General features: G+C 41.4%; 4 protein-coding genes across 6 annotated transcripts; all 4 read left to right on the top strand.

Moving 5' to 3' along the window:
- The first annotated feature begins 4,372 nt into the window (after window positions 1-4,372).
- LOC4349333 (probable trehalose-phosphate phosphatase 2) lies at window positions 4,373-8,446 on the top strand. 3 transcript variants are annotated; one of them, NM_001404324.1, is made up of 12 exons: window positions 4,373-4,486; window positions 5,620-5,719; window positions 5,800-6,281; window positions 6,364-6,504; window positions 6,593-6,664; window positions 6,763-6,891; window positions 6,977-7,033; window positions 7,120-7,221; window positions 7,310-7,387; window positions 7,482-7,622; window positions 7,718-7,810; window positions 7,924-8,437. In NM_001404324.1, the coding sequence occupies exons 3-12, from the start codon at window positions 5,997-5,999 to the stop codon at window positions 7,972-7,974; spliced, it is 1,149 nt and encodes a 382-aa protein (NP_001391253.1). In that variant the 5' UTR covers window positions 4,373-4,486; window positions 5,620-5,719; window positions 5,800-5,996; the 3' UTR covers window positions 7,975-8,437. The 3 variants fall into 3 exon arrangements, with proteins under 3 accessions (NP_001391253.1, NP_001391254.1, XP_015612914.1); XM_015757428.3 differs by having other exon boundaries at window positions 4,394-4,486; window positions 5,620-5,734; window positions 7,924-8,446; NM_001404325.1 differs by lacking the exon at window positions 5,620-5,719 and having other exon boundaries at window positions 4,392-4,486.
- Window positions 8,447-10,546: 2,100 nt separating this feature from the next.
- On the top strand, window positions 10,547-14,593 carry LOC4349332 (3-hydroxyisobutyryl-CoA hydrolase-like protein 2, mitochondrial). Its single transcript, NM_001404326.1, has 14 exons — window positions 10,547-10,733; window positions 10,828-10,908; window positions 11,244-11,312; window positions 11,386-11,449; window positions 11,800-11,879; window positions 11,963-12,046; window positions 12,207-12,291; window positions 12,413-12,498; window positions 12,603-12,724; window positions 13,287-13,347; window positions 13,659-13,757; window positions 13,843-13,944; window positions 14,106-14,147; window positions 14,254-14,593. The coding sequence occupies exons 1-14, from the start codon at window positions 10,593-10,595 to the stop codon at window positions 14,371-14,373; spliced, it is 1,236 nt and encodes a 411-aa protein (NP_001391255.1). The 5' UTR covers window positions 10,547-10,592; the 3' UTR covers window positions 14,374-14,593.
- Window positions 14,594-17,546: 2,953 nt separating this feature from the next.
- On the top strand, window positions 17,547-18,270 carry LOC4349331 (cortical cell-delineating protein). Its single transcript, XM_015759359.3, has one exon. It carries the CDS (start codon window positions 17,637-17,639, stop codon window positions 18,033-18,035), a length of 399 nt encoding a protein of 132 aa, XP_015614845.1. The 5' UTR covers window positions 17,547-17,636; the 3' UTR covers window positions 18,036-18,270.
- A 2,229-nt stretch (window positions 18,271-20,499) lies between these two features.
- On the top strand, window positions 20,500-21,566 carry LOC4349330 (cortical cell-delineating protein). The gene has a single exon (XM_015759361.3). The coding sequence runs from the start codon at window positions 21,025-21,027 to the stop codon at window positions 21,397-21,399; it is 375 nt and encodes a 124-aa protein (XP_015614847.1). The 5' UTR covers window positions 20,500-21,024; the 3' UTR covers window positions 21,400-21,566.
- The last annotated feature ends 665 nt before the right edge of the window (window positions 21,567-22,231 follow it).

The raw sequence follows: 22,231 nt of genomic DNA, 5'->3' as shown, positions 1-22,231 counted from the left end.
GCACAGTTAAGAGGAAATCGTGAGACAAATCTTTTGAGTCTAATTAGTTTATGATTAGCCATAAGTACTACAGTAACCTACAGGTGCTAATGACGGATTAATTAGGCTCAAAAGATTCGTCTCGCGATTTTCATGCGAGTTATGAAATTAGTTTTTTCATTCATGTCCGAAAATCCCTTCCTACATCCGGTCAAATATACGATATGACACGCAAGTTGCTGCTGAAATTGCCAAGCAATGCATGACTCGGACATATGTGCGCACCGACCATGAATTTTTCTCTGAATTTTCCTTGCGATTCTCTGAAGATTCGACAGGTATCTCGCACACAAATACATTCGTATGCGTCGTCGTCGTCAGCGCCTCGTCTGCAGAGAGAGAGAGAGAGAGAGAGAGAGAGATTACGTTTCGCCGCCGCCGCTGCATAGCTGCAGCTAAATTGCACCGACAAAATCAAAACGTCTCGATCATGATCTGACGCGTGATCGATGTGGCTGCCGTCTCGATCGCTCTACACACGCAATCGATCTGGACTCTAAATTAACCAACTCGATCGATCGTTCGCGATTAATTTAGCCGCCAAATTGGGCATAATTAAACAAGAGCGTTATTAATTAGCACACAGGGTTTTGGGGGTCGTCGTAATCGAAGAATCTGCAGGGTATCTTCTTCTTCGTCGTCGTCTTCCATGCCCTCACGCAAATTAAGCGAGGTAGCTAAAATTTTCGATTACTAATTAGTAAAAGAGTCTTAGAATCTGTTTGGGAGAACTTAAAATTATAAGATGTAGCTAGATGGTAGTCAACTTTTGAGAAGAAAAAGCTTAAATTTCAAGAAACAGTTGGGTGGTAACTAGCTTCTAACAATTTGGAGAGGGGCTGGCCTAGTTCCCCAGCTTCAGAATTCTTGTTCATTTTCCTGGATTCTATAATACATTTTTTTCAAAATCTGAGAGCCTGTTCACTTTTGATGCCATTTTTTCAACCATACCATTTTTTAGTAAAGTTGTCAAAAAATGTCTATGTTTAGTTTATTGTCAAATTTAGTCAATACACAAGAAATCCTGTTAAAATTTTGATAATATTACCATCTTGCTAAAATTTGGGCATTGCCAAAATTTAGTAAGGTTTATTTTGGCTACGATCTGAACAGGCACTGAACGAAAACTGAACTATTTAGGGAGTTTTTGATTACGAGAGAAAGTAGTATTTAGAAGCTCTCCAAATAAACCATTAGTTCTTGACCAAAAGATTAATTAGTTACACGCGGGTGATAGCTAGCTAGGTGATCGAGATGGTGGTGGTATAGCTAGTAGTAGCAGGCATGTTCCTGTCCCGACAATTTTGCCGCTGTTTCCTCCCCATCGGTTTGATTTTGCCTTGGGAAACCAAGCTAGTTTGCAACGCGTGGAGCCATTTGTATAATCGCGTGCTTAATAGTTTAATTATCGTGAGGAACGAACTAACTAACTATAGTACTAGCTGATCCCTGTCTCTACATATAATAATCTTAGCACCAGCTATTCCAGATTTTACCAGCTCCATCGTGCAGATCGATCTCACGTTAATTTTTGCTGACCTTCGAAATTGCTGAAACTTGTTCGGTACATTATATTAATTGACTTGGCTAGATGTATAACTTAAAAAAAACAAGAGATTTGTTTTGTTCCAGTAAAAAATATCTTGGGGTACGAGTACAGAGTATCTCACGATACTGAATTGTACTATCATGAGGTACCAGTACCCTCAGGTATTTTTTTCTGGACCGGAGCGAATCGTAAAGTATTTTTAGAACGGAGGTAACAATACAATGTTTATCTACAGCTAGCGGTAAGTATATATATAATGCGTTAGGTAATTAATTGGTTGTATACATTGCTATGGCCTTGCACGCAAAACACATTGCCGATTGCATGACGTGCAATTTCAGGCTTTCAGCTGGGCTGATGAAACGACGGGCTACTAACTGGAAAGCTCTGATATAAGTTAGGACATGCAGCTGTCTCGCATGGCCGACGCTAGCTTAGCTGTTAGCGTCACATGAATACTGTGATCGACTGACCCCTGCATTACTAGTAGAAATTAAACTAGCTTAGCTAGCCAATGCGAGCGAAGTAACGCACATGTCTGAAAATCCGGACGTCTCAACTGTGAGATTGATCATATATGCAGCTAGCTGAATTAGCAGCCGGTATAGCTTTGAGAGAAAAGTCCTATAAATACAATAATTGACCTCACCTTGCATCTACTAGCATTTGTTATTGAAGTCAGTCAATTGGCTTTTGCTGCTAAGATAGAACATGTTAAAGGGGTGTTTAATTTGGTTTATGGTCACATTTTGTTACACCATATTTTTTGCTGACACAATTTATTAGATATGAGTTTGGTTCGTGGCTCGTCACACTTTTTCAATAGCATGTCCTATATATTATAGACTCAATTTTTTTGTCAACTTTATCATAATTGTGACTATTAATTCGTTCATTATACTTTTGTGACTGTCACAACTTAGCTAATCTTAGTTATGGTAAAATGTGATCGGTAACCAAACACATTCCAATTTTACCATTGTTGGTTTGGGCACACCTACCATGCGTAAAGTATAGGTTGAATTAAACAAAGTGAGAAAAGCATCATGGGGATGAGTGCCCCGTGCGGGCATCCAATCAACGGATGCAGCAGTTGGTCCGACAAGATCCGAGCAACACTGCAAATTGACCACAAATGGCAAGAATTAATCTCCCCTTGTTTTCTTTCCCCTTCTCCAATCTATACCTGGTCTTCTCGTGCCACTGTACGGCCGCGAAAAATTTTAAGAAAAAGAAAATCCATGACGACTTAAGCCGGCCCCTTGTTGTCTGCTTTAGTAGCTTCTCAGCCACAGCTAAAAATTTAAACTTAAATATTTAAGACCTTTTCATTATATTGTATCGCTAGCTAATTATATAGGTATAGAAATTTACTTAAAAATATTTTTTATTTGTTTTTCATGGCTTATTATCTTAACATTTCTAAGCAGAGATGCTGACTATCGTCATGTTTAAGAGACCTTGAGATTCCGAGAAATGAGAATATGCAAAAACATTGGTCGGGTGCCCTAGCTTCTACTTTCTTAATATATTTTTCGAATTTTACAGCTACAAACCCCTCACAATTCAGATAATCTTTTTTTTAATATTTAAGCAACTACAGATTCTTTCATTTTCAAACAATACCTGTAGCGCTCGGCTTTGATGAAGCTGTTTCCCCATGTTTGGCGGATCCACGTCATTGCCAGCTCATCATCTATACACTGCTCGTGCTAGCTAGCTTGCCCCGGCGGTTGCGGCTCCTCCTCCCAAAGGGCAACGCCGGCCGTACCACCTACCCCCACCAGAAAAGGCGAAGAAAATTAGTACAGTAAAAGTTTTTTAGTAGTGTTTGAGTTTGTCACCGTCAAGCATAATATAAAATAAAACACCACATTTTAAAAAGGACGCTTCACATTGCTCCCACAAACACGCAGAAGAATTTAACCACCGCCTCCTCATCATTCACACGATTGATTTTAGTTTGGTGTAGTTGTTGACATTTTTTTCAAATATACCCAAAAAAATGTATTTCAAATTTGACTCTACCGCTAAGCGTTCAAAATCTGATGGCCACAAATATTAGACGCATGTAGCTATATAGATAGACTTTCAACAGGATTTTAGCGAGATCACGGATATGTCGCTCGCATGGTGCACATTTAAAGTGTGGTGTTGTATATACAGTGATGTGTGCACATGCTTATAGTAATAAAAAAATATGTTTGGAAGCAAAATTAACCAAAGAGATGAAGGGCAAAAGCGTCACGCGCGACGCACGAGGGCGGTCGACTTGTCCCGGGCCGAATCATGGGTGGGGTTGGGCGGAAGCTGGTCACGTGGCGCCACTCGTGGCCACGGTCCGCCCACGTGGAGATCCCGTGGAGCCCACGCAGGCCCACGCGTCGACGCGTCGGCCCATGGTCGAGCCGAGAAAGTGGCCTCGGCCACGGTCAAGGAATCGAGGCCCGCACGGATCCCGGGCCCACCACGCCCCTCCCCCCACACCCCCCCCCCACGAACCACCATCGCCGTCGCTTCCGTCGACGTGGCGCCCCCAGATCATCCCACGTCAGCGGACCACACCCCGTGGGCCCCATCGCCTCGCTTTATTAAAAAAAAATCAACTAATCCCGTGATGCAGAAAACGAAACGGAAACGCACCGAAACAACCGCTAACTACTTTTCCCTCTCCTCCTCTTCTCTCTCTAGAGAGAGAAAAAAAGAAAAAAAAAAGAAAAGAAAAAGAAAGAGAAGCTCTAGAGAGAGAAACAAGAGAGAGAGTCGCCGCCTATTAATACACGCGCTCCGCCATCTTCTCTCCTCTCCCCTCTCACTCCTCCCAAATCCCCTCCATTGCCTTCCTCGCTTCGCATCGCCGCTCCCGCCGCCGCCGTCGGGCTGCTCGCCGGCATTGGGGTAAGGCCGGCCTCTCTCTCCGGGATCAGCTTCTGCTCTTCCCGTTGTTTGATTGATTGATTGATTGATTTTTTTTTTGGTTTTTTGGGTGGGGTTTCTGACGCGCGTGGTGATGCGGTGGTGTGGGAGGTCTAGATTAGATCTCGGGTGGGGAGGATTGCTCGTCGTGATCGGGTTGTGTGTGTGTGCCATTTTTTGGCGTGTTCGATGGTTGGATGCTCGGTCCACGTCTGCGACGGCGGCCACGAGTTTGAGCTGTCCAAACCCGGGACGAAACCGAAAAAAAATATATGCAAATTTGTTTTTGGTTCAATTGGTGGGAAGGCGGAGGACGAGGACGAAGACGAACAGTAGCAGTAGCTTCTCTTGCCGTTTTCCTCAATTTTTGTTTGGATGCATTAGCAAGGAGAGGACAAAAGGATCCTCTTGTTTTTTTCCTTTCAAGAATTTCTTTTTTTTATTTGATTGATGATTTTCGCAGTACATATGGGCTTGTCGTCGCATATAATGCGCGCTGAAAGTTCTGGTTGGTTGGGGGGTTTCCTTTCACTGCCGCCGTTTCGGGGAGGCATGTTGCATCTGCCTGGCCACATGACGCGAGAGCAGATTGATTGATTGATGCACTGCTGATCCAATCGATGTGTTAGCGTCGTCGGAATAGATAATCACCCATCAATGCAACGAATGAATGATGGAAGTTTCGACTTTTTTTTCTTTTTAGGTGCTCCTGTTGAGTGCTCAACATAAGCCATGTGCCCTTGTCCTAAATTTAGCTCATTTGCATGTGTTTATTAGCTGTTAATTGATGAGATTTACAAAGGGATTTCCTTGTCTAAGTTTCTTTGGATTGATAATGATGGATGATGGATGAAAAGTCGTTTTCCGACTAGTTTTTTTTGGTGCTACCTAAAGTGAATCAGGCATCACCGGTTGAGGGCGTGCCCCATTTTTCATTGTCGCTCGGGAATCTTCAGACCAAAAGTTGTACTAATTAATTTCCTTTTTTAACTTGCAAAGACAAAAACAGTAACCGTACTGTAGGGCAATCAGATCGGTGTTGTCAGCTCTTCCTGCATTAGGTTATCTGGTGTTCTGTTACATAATAAAGGTTTGTCGTCTTTGTTCTATTGCAGTGTTGGTTGTGACCGTATACAATTATTGTTTTTGGAGCTGAGCGATCAGATGCATGAGCCTTCCTTTTAAATGATCTGTGTCCACCATGGCGATGAACCAGTAGGAACCTGAGCAGTATGTTATCATTTTTCAGTTATTGTCTTTTTTTTTGGTAGTTGAAATTATTTTCATTATTGCAGAATGCAGGAACTTCCCGCTTAATGGGCTGGATGCGTTGTATGCACGTTTGCAGTGACAAGAAGACATTGAAACGTTGGTTTTTTATTGACAAGAGGGTTGGTTGAGTGTCTAACTCTTAAGGAATCCTATAGTCTACTTGCTTGCTCTTGTGTTGTTAGTAACTGTTCTTACAACAACTCTGCGGAGAGTTCTGTTGATGGATTTGAAGACAAGCAACTCTCCTGTTATTGCTGATCCTCTCCCTAAATTAGCCTTGCCATCTGCTGTGATGACGTACACTACACCTACGAGTTTCCCCTCTACCGGGCTGTACTTGAACACTCCGAAAAAGAAGCCTCTGCCTGGAAAGATCGAAGAAGTCCGCGCCGCTGGATGGCTTGATCTCATGCTGGCCTCCTCGCCACCTCGCAAGAGGCAGACTAAGGACTTTGCCAATGATGTTCAAGCTGACGAGCTTGATTTGCTATACCGTAATTGGGTGGTATGTTTTTGAATCTATAGTTATTGCTGAAGTACATCAAACATGGCAAACAATAAAATTTTCCACTGTTTTTCTTTTGTAGGTGAACCATCCATCTGCTTTAACATCATTTGAGGATATTGTTAATCTTGCCAGAGGTAAAAGATTGGCACTGTTCCTTGATTATGATGGAACTCTTTCACCGATTGTGGACAATCCTGAAAATGCAGTAATGTCTGACGAGGTATTCTTTTTCTCCTCTTATGTTCTTTAGTCCTCATTATTATCAGTGAAAATTTATCTGGCAGTTTTGTAAATATTCTATTCGACAGATGCGCTCTGCTGTGAAGCATGTGGCATCACTTTTTCCCACTGCGATCATTAGTGGAAGATCTCGTGATAAGGTAAGGAATTTATGTTCACATGTAAAATACTCCCCCTGCTAACCTTTTGCATTTTTCACTCTTTGTTGACTCTCTCTTATGTGTGTTTTGTTCTTTAGGTTTTTGACTTTGTGAAACTAACTGAACTGTATTACGCTGGAAGTCATGGAATGGATATCATGGGGCCTGTTAGGAAGTCTGATTCGAGTGGTCAGCATGTGGAATGTATCAGGTCCACTGATTCAGAGGTGCAACAGCTTTGTTGATTTTTTCCACAGACAAATTTCTCTCTTGTGACAAAATTCTAATTAGTTATTGCTTTTTGGCTCATAGGGTAAAGAGGTCAACCTCTTCCAACCTGCAAGTGAGTTTTTACCTATGATTAGCGAGGTATGTATTTCCATCTCGAACTTGGTAATTATTAGGATACCATTTTGTGTTGCACGGTTGAAAATTATTCATTTTTATACCTGTAGGTGTACAAAAAGCTCAGTGAAAGTATTAAGGACATTGATGGTGCAAGGATGGAAGATAACAAATTCTGTGTGTCCGTTCATTACCGCAATGTAGCACCACATGTAAGCCTGCATTGAAGATTTTAATTTCACACAGGAAATATGTGGTGTAAAATGTTTGCTGAATATTATTCTCATTGTTACATCTTAGGACTACGGAGAAGTTCATCAACGTGTGACTGCCGTCCTGAAGAATTACCCTTGTCTAAGGCTTACCCATGGGAGAAAGGTAAGGAATATACACAACCGCACAGCTGTTTCGAAGCACTGGTTAAGTACCATTGTTGTATTTGTTTTTAATTCAACTGCGCTCTTGAATTCAGGTTCTTGAGGTTCGACCTGTGATAGACTGGAACAAGGGGAAAGCTGTGGAATTTTTGCTGGAGTCACTTGGACTATGTGGGAAAGAAGATGTTCTTCCTATCTATGTTGGAGATGACAAGACTGATGAGGATGCATTCAAGGTAAGCCATAAACTGGTCTGCTTGCTCTTACCTGCAAAATATCAATTACTACTTCCATGTCTTGATGTATAATATTGCTCACTTGGCTCAAATAGGTTCTGAAGGCAAACAGCATTGGCTTTGGAATTTTGGTGTCATCTGTGCCCAAGGATACTGATGCTTTCTATTCCGTACGGGACCCAGCTGAGGTAATTCGTCTTCTATCTGCATTAAGTAATCTGTCGACAATAGATTCTGAACAATCTGATTTGGTTACAATCATTGAATCAACTGAGTATGAAAACATTCTTTGTGTATTTAGGTGATGGAATTCCTGAAGAAACTGGCATCTTGGAAGGAGGAATCCACTTAAGCAGAAGGGAGGAACATAACAGAATCGTTTTTTGAGGATATGGAGAAGTACCAACTATAAATACGAGCAAAATATACACTGCTAACAAATAAGTCTGGCCAAAATGTTTTTGATTTGGCATCCTATTATATAAGAGGCTCCCTAAACCACCCTTTTTTGGTCTCACTTTCATCTTATGTTTCTGGGATTCTGAGACATTTCATTCTTTTATTAGTTCTGTTCCTTTAGTATATATAAAATATATACACATGTATGCTGAAAAATTTTGGTTCCTGTCCCTGTCGTCTTAGGCAATTATTTATTCTACCGGCAAGTTGTAAACAACTGGTTGTTCATTTGTTCTTTAGTGTGCTGCAACGTTTTGTAGCTGTTATTCCAGTGTGCCCTTCTAAAAGTCAACTTGTGTGCATTGGCCCTGCAAACTACTGTAATTAGAACGATAATTGATGCAACCAATTGTATATTTGCCTGAGGCTGTGGAATCTTCTGCTTGTTTAACTTGAAATTAACTGGCTAATTGCTTGTAAACGCACTCATCAACGAGAGTGACTTGCTTGTTCAAAGCAAAGGAAACCCACTTGCGCTGAAGCATTCAAGTCAAAATCTTATTCGAAAAAAATAAATCTGCTCCGGACTTGACGACAGCTAAACTGCATACGACTTCAACACGGTAAAACTGTCAATTTCTTATGAGTCTGTCGAAATTTGATGGAAAGAAACTAATTTTAGACCAAATCCTGGCGTATGCGTAAATTGGCCCAATAATAATTCATCGTTTGAATTCCGGCCCATATGGGCCATAAATATGAACGGAATAAGTTCACTTTAGCTCCCTTAAAAGTGACCCGAATCTAATCCATAACCCTAAACCGCAAAACGGGATATCTCGACCCCCGAACTATCGAAACCGGTGCAATTTGACTCCCTTGGCGGTTTTGGAGGGTGGTTTCGGTGACGTGGCGCTGATGTGGCGGTGTTGACCTAGTCTGTGGGGTTGACGTGGCGCTTAGGTGTCATTTGAATTAAAAATGGATATGTGGGACCCGTTTGTCATTCATACATTAAAAAATGTGGGGCCCACTGACATGTGGGACCCATTCTTCTTCCTCCCTTCTCTCTTTGTTTCTCTCTCTCCCCTTTGGCCGGCTGGGCCGCCGGGGGAGCACGGGCTAGAGCGGTGGCGGGTGGGGGCCAGAGCGGCGGAAGCTGAAGCGGCGGCGGCGGTGGGAGCGGCGGCAGATGGCGCTTGCCCTGCAGGCCGACTGCTTCACCAGCGACCTGAGCTAGCTCATCGCCGACATGATGTCCGGGTCGGTGCCGCTTGACGCAACACGCAAGCACAAGTATCCCCGAGAGGGTGGCCATCTTGGGCGTGTTCAAGCGAGACAAAATTAATTGCTCCCCTCTGCCTACTCATCCTATTCTTTAGTGGATGGTGAACGACCTGCTAACAATCAATTTTATCTCTGGTTAGTTGCTAAATGAATCAATTTTATTTTTGGATTTTTGTGATGCTTGTGGCCTTAGCAGCACTAGTTCAAGGAGACGCAACGGGGGATGAGATGGTGGCGATGATGGGGCTGGCGCGGGAGTTGACGGCCACGCAGCGAGCTCGAGCAATGACTTGACGACGTCGTCGTTGCAATGCTGAATGGCGTAGCTCGATGGCAGCCCTCGCCCCTAACCAGCTTGACAGGCTCGATGTCGGCCGTGTCGTCAGCTTGTCGCATATGCCAGATGCCCGGATCTTGTTGTTGCAATCGGCGGAGAGGCCAGAGTGCCGGATCTTGTTATCACGGACGGCGGGAGGTGGCAGAGGGAGCAGGGAGCTTGTTCCCCGGTGAGGGTGCCGTGCTGGTGGAGGTGAGGACTGGGGTTAGGGCGCTTAGGTGCCGTGCCGTCGACCACCGTCCCCCCGCTCGATGTCATCGGCGTCGGCGTCGGCGCTGCTGTCCTCTCCCGCCTCCTTGCCGGTCATCGAGCTGCCCGTTGCCGCTCTGGAACCCGCCGTCGCTGCTTCAGCTTCCGCCGACCGCCACCACTCTAGCCCTGCCGCTCCAGCCGTGCTCTAGTCCCCGCGGCTGGCCAAAGGAGAGAGAAAGAGAAAGAAAGAGAGAAGGGAAGAAGAGGGGAGGAAGAATAAAGAGAGAGAGATGATGACATGTGGTCCCACATATGTGTTTTTAATTCAAATGCCACCTAAGCGCCACGTCAACCCTATAGACCAGGTCAACATCACCACGTCACCAAAACCGTCCTCCAAAACCATCAAGGGAGTCAAATTGCACCGGTTTCAATAGTTCGGGGGTCGACATACCCAGTTTTACGGTTTAGGGTCATGGATTAGATTCGGGTCACTTTTAATGAAGTCAAAGTGGACTTATTCCAATATGAACCGACTATGGCTCAACGGGCCGGAAAATGTGCTTCCTTCCCAAACGAGGCCTAAGATGACTATATATGGGCCTTGTTGGGCCGTTTCGACGAATCGAAATGAGGCCAAGCCCACATTGGCCCATTTTGATTCATCTCGGAGTTTTTCACATGGGCCACTCAGCTGGTCACTTCCTTCTCTCCCACTTTTGCTTACTCTCTCCGCCCTCCTAAACCCTACGACCATGCCGACCCTCGCCGCCGCCGCCGCCGCCGCCCGCCGCGCCGGCGGGGCACTGCGATACGCCGTGCTGGGCGGGGTTCGGTCGCTCTCATCCCTCCAGCCGTCATCCTCCTCCTCCGCCGCAGCCGCCGCCAGCGAGGAGGTAACGCAGCGGTTCTGGTTTCGCCGCCGCTTGGCCGCCTCCGACTCCGATCGGAGGTGTGAGGTTCTCTGGCTGACGTCGCGTGTCTCGGCAGGTGCTGGTGGAAGGCAAGGCCAGCGCGCGCGCCGCCGTGCTCAACCGCCCCGGCCATCTCAACGCGCTCACGACCACCATGGTTCGTACGCCTTTTCCTGTTCGATAAAATGCGTGCGTGGTATCAGGTGATATGTTCCTGTGACGTTTGTTCACATTCGTGCTCTCCACACTCCTATAAAGGGCCTGCACGTTCTAGTGAGAATGTGCTCTTGCTACCGATGCATGAAACACACCTGATTGTAAGGGCACAATATTTTTGTGGCTTTCCTATGTGATCATTTATTCTTTAATGGTATACTGCGGTTTTCAGTAAATTGACTTTTATTTTGAGTATAATGCTTGATGAAACATAGACATTTGTACATGTCTTGGTGGCTCATTGATCTGATTTCCTGTGACTGACTGTCTTGACAGGGAGCTAGGCTCAATAAGTTTTATATGTCATGGGAGGACAACCCTGATATTGGCTTTGTCATGATGAAGGTATGCTGCTTCAGCATTTGCATGGTATCGATGCCACTATATAGGTCTAAATTGATTTTTATATTATATGAAGGGCAGCGGCCGAGCATTCTGTGCTGGTGGGGATGTTGTTAGGTTGCACCAGCTTATAAGTGAAGGTGAGTGGCTAGGCCCTGCATGGTTTATAATTATCGTTTCCTTGTTTAGAACACCAGCCTCTGGATCAGAGCCTCAGAGGTTGCCATGCTTGTATTATTGTTGAAATATAAATTTTTTTTGTGACACAGCTTAGAATGATAGTGGTATCCAGTTCTTTTGTGACATCCTTCACTTGTATAAAGGTTGTTTACAACACTGCAAAAGAAGAGATTTGGTTCCAAATGGACAGTTCCACTGGAACCATATACATGGCCAACTGATTTATTCTTTCTTTTGCATGTCCAAAGGTTTCCTTTAGTGATAACCCTGTCTCTTTTTTTTTTAATTTTTTTTTAAAAAATAAAACCAGGAAAGTTGGACGAGTGTAAGGATTTCTTCAAGACTTTGTACAGTTTTATTTATGTTCTGGGCACATACTTGAAGCCACATGTAAGTGCATGGACTTCAACTTATAATCACTAATTTTGTTTTTATTTTTCGCTCGAAAATTTATATTACCTTTTGTGATGTAGGTTGCCATTCTTGATGGTGTTACCATGGGTGGAGGTGGAGGTGTTTCCATTCCCGGAACATTTCGCATTGTCACTGATAGAACGGTATGCAATTTTTTTTTGTTGATTTGTATTTTTGTGCTTGGGGACTAATAGTTATTGTGCAGTAGCATTTCTGCCTGGGTGTGCCCTTATGTTATGCATTTATGAGCATGCGGAGTTCAACTTAAACAAATATTTATTTACTTACCATGACTGTTTCCAGGTATTTGCAACTCCAGAAGTACATATTGGCTTCCATCCTGATGCTGCTGCCTCCTTTTATTTGTCCCATCTGACTGGTCATGTTGGTTAGTGTTCAGTTTTCCCTTTCAATTGAATTCTTTAATATCTGATATCCCCGTTCATCTCTTCTTTGTAACCCCCAGCCCTTTTAAGTAACCTGTGCATTTCACCGTTGGTCCTCTTTAGGTGAATATTTGGCCTTGACTGGTGAAAAACTCAATGGAGTGGATATGATCGCACTTGGCCTTGCTACACACTATTCCATGAGTGATGTAAGATCCTTTTAATTGAACTATACATTTTGGATTTCTTGTGTTCTATCTCGGTATTAGTTTTGCTAGTTGATTAACTTTATAATTCCCATTTCCTTTTACAGCGGTTGAATCTGGTTGATGAACGCCTTGCAACATTGTTAACTGATGATCCATCAGTTATTGATACTTCCCTTACACATTATGGAGATCTTGTGTATCCAGATAAGAGTAGCATTGTTCATAGGTAAGCCGTACAAAAAGTAAATATAATTCTGAACTGACAATGTCTTATTAAATGCTTTAGCATGTCATACTACAGAAGCTGCTGGAATTCCAGATTATGTTGTCTTCTAGTTGTTTTTTTTAAACATACACCCTCCATCCCAAAATATAGCTAGTAGAATGGGAATTGAAAGATGCTTTGCTTTCCTTGATGTTTTGGACTGCATTTCAGAATTCAGATCATCGTTTGTTTCTTTGTAATGCCATTACTCTGCAGAAAGACATGCAGAAGTATCCTAAAAGTGGTACTTTTATATTTAGAATGTGTGTTTATTCTTAATCCTTGAATCAAGCAGAGTGTGATACTGCTGTGATTTGTGAATCTTTGCATTAGCTGTAGAACTGTGCTTTTATATTTGTTCGGGACCAGGATTCTCTTGGTAATATAATTGGCTGTTAATAATAAATGATACAATGACATGCGTTTTGAATGTGCATGATTTTTCATGTGGATGTCTATAATACAATGTTTATGCTTTATGGAATCAATGTATATCTCATTTGTGCCCTTTGTGTTACTCTAGGCTGGAGGTTATAGATAAATGTTTCAGCCTTGAAACAGTCGAGGAGATTGTGGATGCCATGGTGAGTGATGTGTCAGTTGCTTTTACTACCAAATCTCTGGGAATGGCTTCTTTTCTTATTCATTTGAACATGAATAAGATGCTGTTGATTGATACCACAGCTTGCTGGGCTACCTTCTATTCCCATATCATTATTTACTAAAAAGAATCTCTTCTAGATGTTAACTGTTTGTACAGTAGTTATTGTTGTTGTTTTGGCATTAATTTCATTCCCTTGGTTAGCTTACTAGATAGTTCATTTCAAGGTTTTTGTTTCAACAGCAGAAATTTTGCTTATGCTTCAGAACTTAAGGGCTATGCTCTTGTAACCAGGAAATTGAAGCAGCTAGGTTAAATGAAGATTGGTCTACCTTGGCCCTGAAACGGTTGAAAGAGGCTTCTCCTCTTGCGTTGAAAGTTTCACTGCGATCGGTAAATAAAAAAAAAATCTGAAAAACCTCACTCTTTGTGCCTTTGACTGTCGATGGTTGACAGATTGTGTATGGTTATCCTGTAGATACGTGAAGGTAGATACCAGACACTTGATGAATGCCTTGTGCGTGAATACCGCATGTCTATCAATGGAATCTCAGAGAAATTTTCTCATGAATTTCGTGAGGTATGCTGTACTGCATTTCTTTTTGGTTCTCACAGGTTTATCGAATATTATTTATTGATGACCAAGTAACCACGGTGCTAAGTCTTTGAGGTAATTAGGAATCTGTCTGTGACTTGAAAATTTATTTAATTATGTTATAAATGTTGCTTCAATCATGCCAGGGTGTCAGAGCACGTCTTGTGGAGAAGGACCTAGCTCCAAAGGTAAATTACATAGCTGGTTGCACAATCTATGCTGTTAAATCGCAAAAAATAGAAAATAAAAGTTGTGTTCTGCATTTTTTTCATAAAAAAAATGTGGTTCTTGCAGTGGGATCCACCTGCCCTTGAGTATGTATCAGCGGACATGGTCGATTCTTACTTTGCTCCCCTGGGTGAATTTGAGCCTGAGTTGACACTGCCTACTGAATCGCGAGAGGCATTTGTATGATGACTCTGCATGACAATTCCAAGTAGCGCTTTTGTTTGAAGCCTTATAGATTTTTGAGCCCACACTGTCGACCGTTGGCAGCACATAATAACAGATAGGATTCTCAATCTATTCTTGTACCATATATGCCTTGGTGTATTGAAAGGAACTGATCTCCAAGGTGAACTCCTACCATTCTCACTTTCATAAATTAATGCCTTCGCTTCATTTCATTTATACTATTGCAAAGCGTGTCCAAGTCGCCTTGTGATTATGAGTTTGGGACTCATTTGTATTGTTGTTGTCTTTGAGCTCGTGTGCTGTGCTACCTTGTATTCCTCATGTGAGGTACTGATATTCAGGCCGAGCCAGCTATAGTCGGGGGCGGCTGATACACGATCAGCCGCGCGGGGAGGCGAGCGCGCGATCAGTCGCCCCCTTCCTCTAGTCTCTCTGTATCTAATCTACTACTTCTATACGTGTGTGTGTATATAGTATATACATACATATATATATATATAAATATATATTTTTAATGCATAAAAACACACACACACACGTATACGAAGTTTATATAGGACATATACAAACTTTGTATACGATAAATACAAACTTTATATACATACGTATTAAAAATAAAAAAACTAAAAAATACACAACGTATACAAAATTTATATACGCGTATACAAACTTTGCATCCACGTATATAAACTTTTTATACGTGTATACAAACTTTGTATACGTACAAATACAAACTTAGTATACATACGAATACAAACTTTGCATTCATAAAAATTTAAAAAAACCGAGAAAAAAACAGAAGAGAAACCGGAATAAAAAGTAAACCAACCGAACCGGAAAAAAAATAAAGGTAAACCAACCGTACAGAAACGGAAAAAAACAAAAAAAAAAAAAACGGAAAACTCGCTCTTCCTCACCCGCGCGGCGCGTCGCCACCCAATCTCCGCGCGCGACACGTGCCCAGTCACGCGGGGAGGGGGGCGCGCGACTGACCGCCAACTAGCTTTCTCGGCTATAGTCGTCCTGAGTCTTCACAAGTATTCGGGCTGGGCACTGAATAACTGGTCTCATCTGGACCTGGGCTGGAGCGTGATAGGCCACGTACATTGCAGTGAGTTTCAGCCAGAAGATCGGCCCAATTTCTTGGCAGGTACACTGGTTTTAGGCATTGTAAGTTGTAAGAAATCTGTCATAAGTTTAAACGAATGGATGGTGTATTAGGGCTTCTTCGGAATGCAAAATAGAAAAAACGTAGGAATAGGGAAAACATAGGAATACAGTAAGATTGTATGTGTAAAATAGAGAAATGGAAAACATGGGAATTTTTTGTTCTTCGTGTGCAGGATTCTTACAAAGAGATGAGTGGATTCTTTTTTTTTTTACTATGAAAACATGGGCAGGGAAAGGTGTTCCTCTGAAATTCAAGGTAGCGAACCCTTTGAAACGAATGCATCTACAGTACCCAATTCAAAGAATCATCAATCCTCCATTTTTCCTTCACATTTCCTCTATTCCGAATGAGCCCTTAGTGTCATATCTAGATTCTTAGACTAGAGAAATATGACTGATCCAACCTCTGAATCTTTTGATCCTAGAGTCAGATGGTGGAGATGGTTTTTCATCCCAAGTAATGTCCCCTCGTATATATTTTTTCATCACTCAAATACAATACAAATAACAGTAAAAAAATTCTGAGAGCAGTGAATTGTAATTTGGATAGCTTTTTACTACCAAAGTTTTAGTTTGAACTAATTTTATTACTTTTTTTTAGAAAACAGCCGACATAAGATTTACCTAATATATTAGAGAGAATAAATGGCCTGGCCGAAGGCCTTACAAAAGATTTGCCTATTATTTTTCATTTGGATTGGACAATTGTCATTTCTAATTTGTATCAGCCAACTCTCTTTTCTATACATAGATAAGATATGGCCTACATATAGATAAGAGAGTTGTTATTTGCTCGAGGTTGTTGATGTGTATTGAAAAAGTTTAGGTGGTCCAAACTGCAATATTGATTTCTAAGAGTAAATATCATAAAACTGCAGATATTTGATGAAACTATCGCAAAACTATAGATTTAAAAATGTGTATCACAAAACCACATATATATCGTCAAATTTATCATAATACTACATATTTAAGGCATAGTATCATAAAACCGCATATTTAATGATAAAGTTATCAAATAACTACATATTTTAGAGTTTATATCCATAGAACTTTTATATAAGTCATAGTATCATAAAACCACCCATATTTAAAGATGAAATTTACTCATTTTCTAATATACTCCATATACATGATACCAATATACATCAAATATTTTTACAAATTCCCACAGCTATTCATATGTAGTAGTTTGGGAGAACGAAACATATATATCTCCTCAAGGAATATGAAACCCCCCCTTAGATGGCATATAGATTATCGTACCACAAACACATGGTTAGGCCAGTAATCAGTACTCCGTTATATCATCGACCGTATTCGAGCTATCTCCTATTTGCATTATATTGCATCCCTCACATGCATGTTGAACCATACAGTAAGCTAGCAAACAAACACACAAGAATATTTGTGATCTGGACACAACGTGCAGAGGGGTCACATTCTCAGAGTACAAAGCTCACTGCTCACCACAGCTAAGGGACTGTTTAGTTGGCAAATTTTTTTTTTACCTATACATATCACATATATATCACATAGGATATACGGATACACATTTAAAGTATTAAACATAGTCTAATAACAAAACAAACTACATATTCTGCCAGTAAACGCGAGATGAATTTATTAAGCTTAATTAATCCGTTATTATAAAATATTTATTGTAGCACCACATTCTTGAATCATGGCGTAATTAAGTTTAAAAGATCCGTCTCGCAATTTTCTGGCGAACTGTGTTTTTTTTTGTCTACATTTAATACTGCATGCATGTGTCTAAACTCTAAACATTCGATGTGATAGCGTGAAAAATTTTGTTTGGAAACTAAACAGGCCCTAACTCCACACACTGATCAACACTAATCAGCATGTACATTTGGCCCCAGGCACGTCCAAATCCAAACCGCATTTATCAATTAGCGCTATGATTAATTAATCACCTCGATCCGCCAGCTCGATCCACATGCATTGCCTCCCCTCCCATCTCCGGCGAGCTATATATACCCCCCTCGCCATGCACACTCCCCAACCACAGCAACCAAGCAGCAGCAAGCTCGAGCTACTAGCTAGCTACACTAGCTCGATTAGTTGCAGCAATGGCGGCGAAGGCGGCGCTTGTGCTGGCGGTGAGCCTCCTGGTGGTGGCCATGGCCGTGGCCTGCCCGGACTGCCCTTCGCCGAAGCCACCGGCGCCGAGGCCGAAGCCGCCGACGCCTCACTACGGCGGCGGGTCGTCGTGCCCGCGCGACGCGCTGAAGCTGCACGTGTGCGCCAACGTGCTGGGCCTCGTCAAGGCCAAGGTCGGCGCCGTGTCGCCGTACGAGCCCTGCTGCTCGCTGCTCGACGGCCTCGTCGACCTCGACGCCGCCGTCTGCCTCTGCACCGCCATCAAGGCCAACGTGCTGGGCATCAAGCTCAACCTCCCCATCGACCTCAGCCTCATCCTCAACAACTGCGGCAAGATCTGCCCATCCGACTACCAGTGCGTGCACTAGATCGAGATCTAGAGAGCTAGTGTTGCACTTGATCACTCCATGGCTGGGAGTACCGTATCTTCATGTTGTTTTTACCCCCAATATCTTGATGTGTTGTTAATTTCTTGCTTTTTTTTTCTTTTGATTCTATGGTTCGTGATCCGTTGGTAGCGCTATGATCATTGTATTTTTTTTTGTTTCTCATGATTTGTTATAGTTTCGTCAATAAAATGGAAATGTATTTTTTTGTCGCATATATGCAATGGTCAGAGATTGGAACTCTAAGATTTGGAATATCTGTCGGATGAATTAATTTATGCATGCCCAAACAAGCTCAAGCAGGACGCATGCACCATGCATGTCGAGGAAAAGTTAACTGTATACAGTACTCCCTCCGTACACCGTTAACTTTTTAGCACATGTTTGACCATTCGTCTTATTTAAAAAAATTGTGAAATATGTAAAACTATATGTGTACATGAAAGTATATTTAACAATGAATCAAATGATATGAAAATAATAAATAATTACTTAAATTTTTTAAATAAGACGAACGGTCAAACACGTACTTAAAAAGTCAACGGTGTCAAACATTTTGAAACGGAGGGAGTAAGTACTAAGCATTAAGAAGAATAAAATAAGAACAACCATATTAGGGTCTAGGAAATTACCACGTTAATTAGATATATATATATATATATATATATATATATATATATATATATATATATATATATATATATATATATATATATATATATATATATATATATATATATATATATATATATATATATATATATATATATATATATATATATAATGTGTATTTTCAGATTATAAGAGTGTAGATTGATTAATATGGTTGTGTAAAAAAATACATTTATATTCATAGAACCTTTTGGTGGCTTGGTAGGTGAAGTGATGTATAGCATCTTCACCACTGCACCCACCCGAGAGAAGGGGGATCTCAATAGGACATATGGGGCACAGTTATATCCCTAAATTTATTTTTTTTGACAAAAAATATGCAATTTAATAGGTATAATATGTGTATATACTATTAGTTTAGTCAAAACAAGCACCAAAAGTCATCCTTAGCAAGAGAGATTAAATTTTTCCTTAGCTATTTTAGTAATTTTTCTGTACGAGTTATCTTTAGTTGCATTAGTATCAAAATTATCGACACTTCATTTTCGCTATTAGGAAGCTTTATTTTTTTCCCCATTAGACCATGCTTAAGTACTAACTCTGTTTTCGTATTGCCAAACTCCTGTGCTCACGCTAAGTTGTCCCCCCCCCCCGGCGCCCAAAATTGTGTATAGTTAATTTGTTCAACATGCAAATGGAAGGTTTTGGGCCCTTAATTATGTTTGCCATGATTCTAGCAAAAGAGCCAATGCAAGCTGGTTTATTGCCAATACATCTTTTGTGCCGACGTGCTGTTAAATTTGAGGTGAACAAGTTGTCCACATGAACTATATTTAAAACCTTAGGCCTTTTTTTTCAACTTAGGCTTTTGAATGGTCTTTATTTTTGCTCTTTGGCTTCTAAACATATATATCTAAACTAAGTGGCTTACAACTTCCACAAAAGCGTTAATGATAAAGTTACTTAATTGTTTGTTTGAAGCTCAGGCTTTCAGACAGGGACGAAGCTAGAACGAAATGAAATAGGGTACCACTTGTTTAATTTAGGGTGTGTTCTTTATTTCCCCATCTTTTCCAACTCACCTCTCTCGTTTTCCGTGTGTACGCTTTCCAAACTACTAAATGGTGTGTGTTTTGCAAAAAATTTCTATATGAAAGTTGTTTAAAAAATCATATTAATTCTTTTTTTAAAAAATAATTAATATTTAATTAATCGTGTGCTAATGAGTCGTTTCGTTTTCCATGCGAAGGAAATGAGTTCCCAACACAGGGAAACAAACGCAGTCTTACTCTACTTTAGATCAAGTTTAAATTGACGTGGATGTCTAAGTTTGTATTCAGAGGGTGCACACAGGTGAAAATAACTGAAGTATAGCTAAACAATTTTCTTGACCGGGTTCCTGGACACCCCCTTGCCCTTGCTTTCAGACTTATAAACTGGTATAAGCCCAAACACAATGAGAATGAGAGACTAAGCAGAGTGCCTAGATGATCTGGAAGCATAATTATACACATATATGTATGTTTCTTTTAGAAAATGGATAATCAGGCCACTACATCCAACTGAAACGATGTACACAGCCTATTTTACACATATATGTATACCTGAGGAAAACCCTCTGAACATCTGGAATTAAGAATATATGTCAACTGGGACAGAAAACGCTGGAGAATATAAATCACAAGCACACAACACAGCCAATCAATTTCATGCACATCCAAATCTGAAGAAAATATAAAAAACCGGGAATAATTGATCCTTATTCGCCAGATTGGACCACATGCACGATCGTCGATCTGGCCCCCACACGACATATGCATCCATACATTCTCCTTCATCTCATCTCTTCTTCTCCATGGCCACTAATCCCTCGAGGGAATATCCCCTCGTATACCTTTTTCTTTCAAATTCGATGTAAATAGTTATGAAAAAATCTGAAAAAAATTGACAATGTAGAGTATAATGATACCTACCAGTGCACCAAAATTCAAGTTCAAATTCGATCTACACATCGAGAAACAAAAAAACAAATTTAGATATAAACAGTACGCTACTATTCATATGCTGAATTTGTCTTTTTTATATCTCGACGTGTGAGTTGAGTTTGGACTTAAGATTTTGTGGAGTTGTATATATGTGTTGTATGAATGTTGTCAAATTTTTTCAGAATTTTTCATAACCGTTTAAATGGTTTTTAAATAAACGAGGGAACATCCTCTCAAGAAATTAGAATAGTTTCCCTATAAATTCACCTCGCCATGCACACTCCCAGCCACACAGCAAGCAGCAGCAGCAAGCTCGAGCTAACCAGCTACAAGCTACAAGAAGCAGCCTAGCAAATTAAGCTCGATCGATAGCAATGGCGGCGAAGGCGGCGCTTGTTCTGGCGGTGAGCCTCCTCGCCGTGGCCGTGGCGGCGAGCGCCTGCGGCACCGACTGCCCGCCGGCACCGAGGCCGAGGCCGAGCACCGGGTCGTGCCCGCGCGACGCGTTGAAGCTGCGGGTGTGCGCCAACGTGCTGGGGCTCGTCAAGGCCAAGGTCGGCGCGGTGGCGCCGTACGAGCCCTGCTGCTCGCTGCTCGACGGCCTCGTCGACCTCGACGCCGCCGTCTGCCTCTGCACCGCCGTCAAGGCCAACGTGCTCGGCATCAAGCTCGACCTCCCCGTCGACCTCAGCCTCATCCTCAACAACTGCGGCAAGATCTGCCCATCCGACTTCAAGTGCGTGCACTAGAGCTGGTTGTTGCACTTGTTTCTCCATGACCATGGCTGCGAGCTTGAGAGTACTACTGTATCTTGATGTTGTTTGGAGTACTTTAGTTCTTGATCTATCTCTTGGTTCCATGTGTTGTTTGATTCCCATGAATGATTCGCCAATAAAATGAAGCTCTACTTTTCATCGATCGTATGCTTTGAGATCAGCTGAAAGCTAGCTCGCACATTGCTGTGATAACTGATAGTGAACAATCAGGATGAAATGTTAATTTTTTTAAAAAAAAAATCGGCAAGAATAATTAGCAAATAGCTATATTTAGTGGTACTAAATAATTAAGCTAGATTATATATTTATAGCAATTAATAGGGAACAATAATTGCACACAATAAATTGACACGCTTGAGGGGAGATATCTAACGTCTCTTGTTGTGTCATCATGAATGTTAAGCTTTTGGTTTGCAATTATATAAAAAGATAATTTACGAGAGAGGGCGAAATGGAGTCACCATATTCATTCTAAAAGCTATTATACTCTCATTCCGGCCAATAGCTATTATTATGCAAATGTTTGGTCACGGTAGATTGGTAGACTTAGATTATGAGTGATTCTACCGTACTTGAGCAGGTACCTTCGGTACTAGGTGAAATTTTGCACTAAAGTTATTGTACCTAAATATCTCTTAAGTTATAAGAGTATACTTTGACTGGTACAGTTGTATATAAAATATACCTGTACTCATGAAAAGAGATGCAAGAATTGTATATACATTCAATTTTGCTTTCAAAATCTAGTTTTTTTAATACTTAATTAATTATGCACTAATTCATCGCTATGTTTCAAGGGTTAGTA

The sequence above is a fragment of the Oryza sativa genome, chromosome 10, assembly GCF_034140825.1.
Source record: "Oryza sativa Japonica Group chromosome 10, ASM3414082v1".
Lineage (NCBI taxonomy): Eukaryota > Viridiplantae > Streptophyta > Magnoliopsida > Poales > Poaceae > Oryza > Oryza sativa.
This window is presented reverse-complemented; position numbering and strand designations above follow the sequence as displayed.

Excerpts from the sequence above, each read along its gene's own strand:
- LOC4349333 (XM_015757428.3), top strand. The coding sequence starts at position 5,997 with ATGGATTTGAAGACAAGCAACTCTCCTGTTATTGCTGATCCTCTCCCT. Across the intron at positions 6,282-6,363 it reads TGCTATACCGTAATTGGGTG|GTGAACCATCCATCTGCTTT; the intron begins GTATGTTTTTGA and ends TTTCTTTTGTAG. Across the intron at positions 7,222-7,309 it reads ACCGCAATGTAGCACCACAT|GACTACGGAGAAGTTCATCA; the intron begins GTAAGCCTGCAT and ends GTTACATCTTAG.
- LOC4349332 (NM_001404326.1), top strand. The coding sequence starts at position 10,593 with ATGCCGACCCTCGCCGCCGCCGCCGCCGCCGCCCGCCGCGCCGGCGGG. Across the intron at positions 10,909-11,243 it reads ACGCGCTCACGACCACCATG|GGAGCTAGGCTCAATAAGTT; the intron begins GTTCGTACGCCT and ends CTGTCTTGACAG. Across the intron at positions 12,047-12,206 it reads GCATTGTCACTGATAGAACG|GTATTTGCAACTCCAGAAGT; the intron begins GTATGCAATTTT and ends GACTGTTTCCAG.
- LOC4349331 (XM_015759359.3), top strand. The coding sequence starts at position 17,637 with ATGGCGGCGAAGGCGGCGCTTGTGCTGGCGGTGAGCCTCCTGGTGGTG.
- LOC4349330 (XM_015759361.3), top strand. The coding sequence starts at position 21,025 with ATGGCGGCGAAGGCGGCGCTTGTTCTGGCGGTGAGCCTCCTCGCCGTG.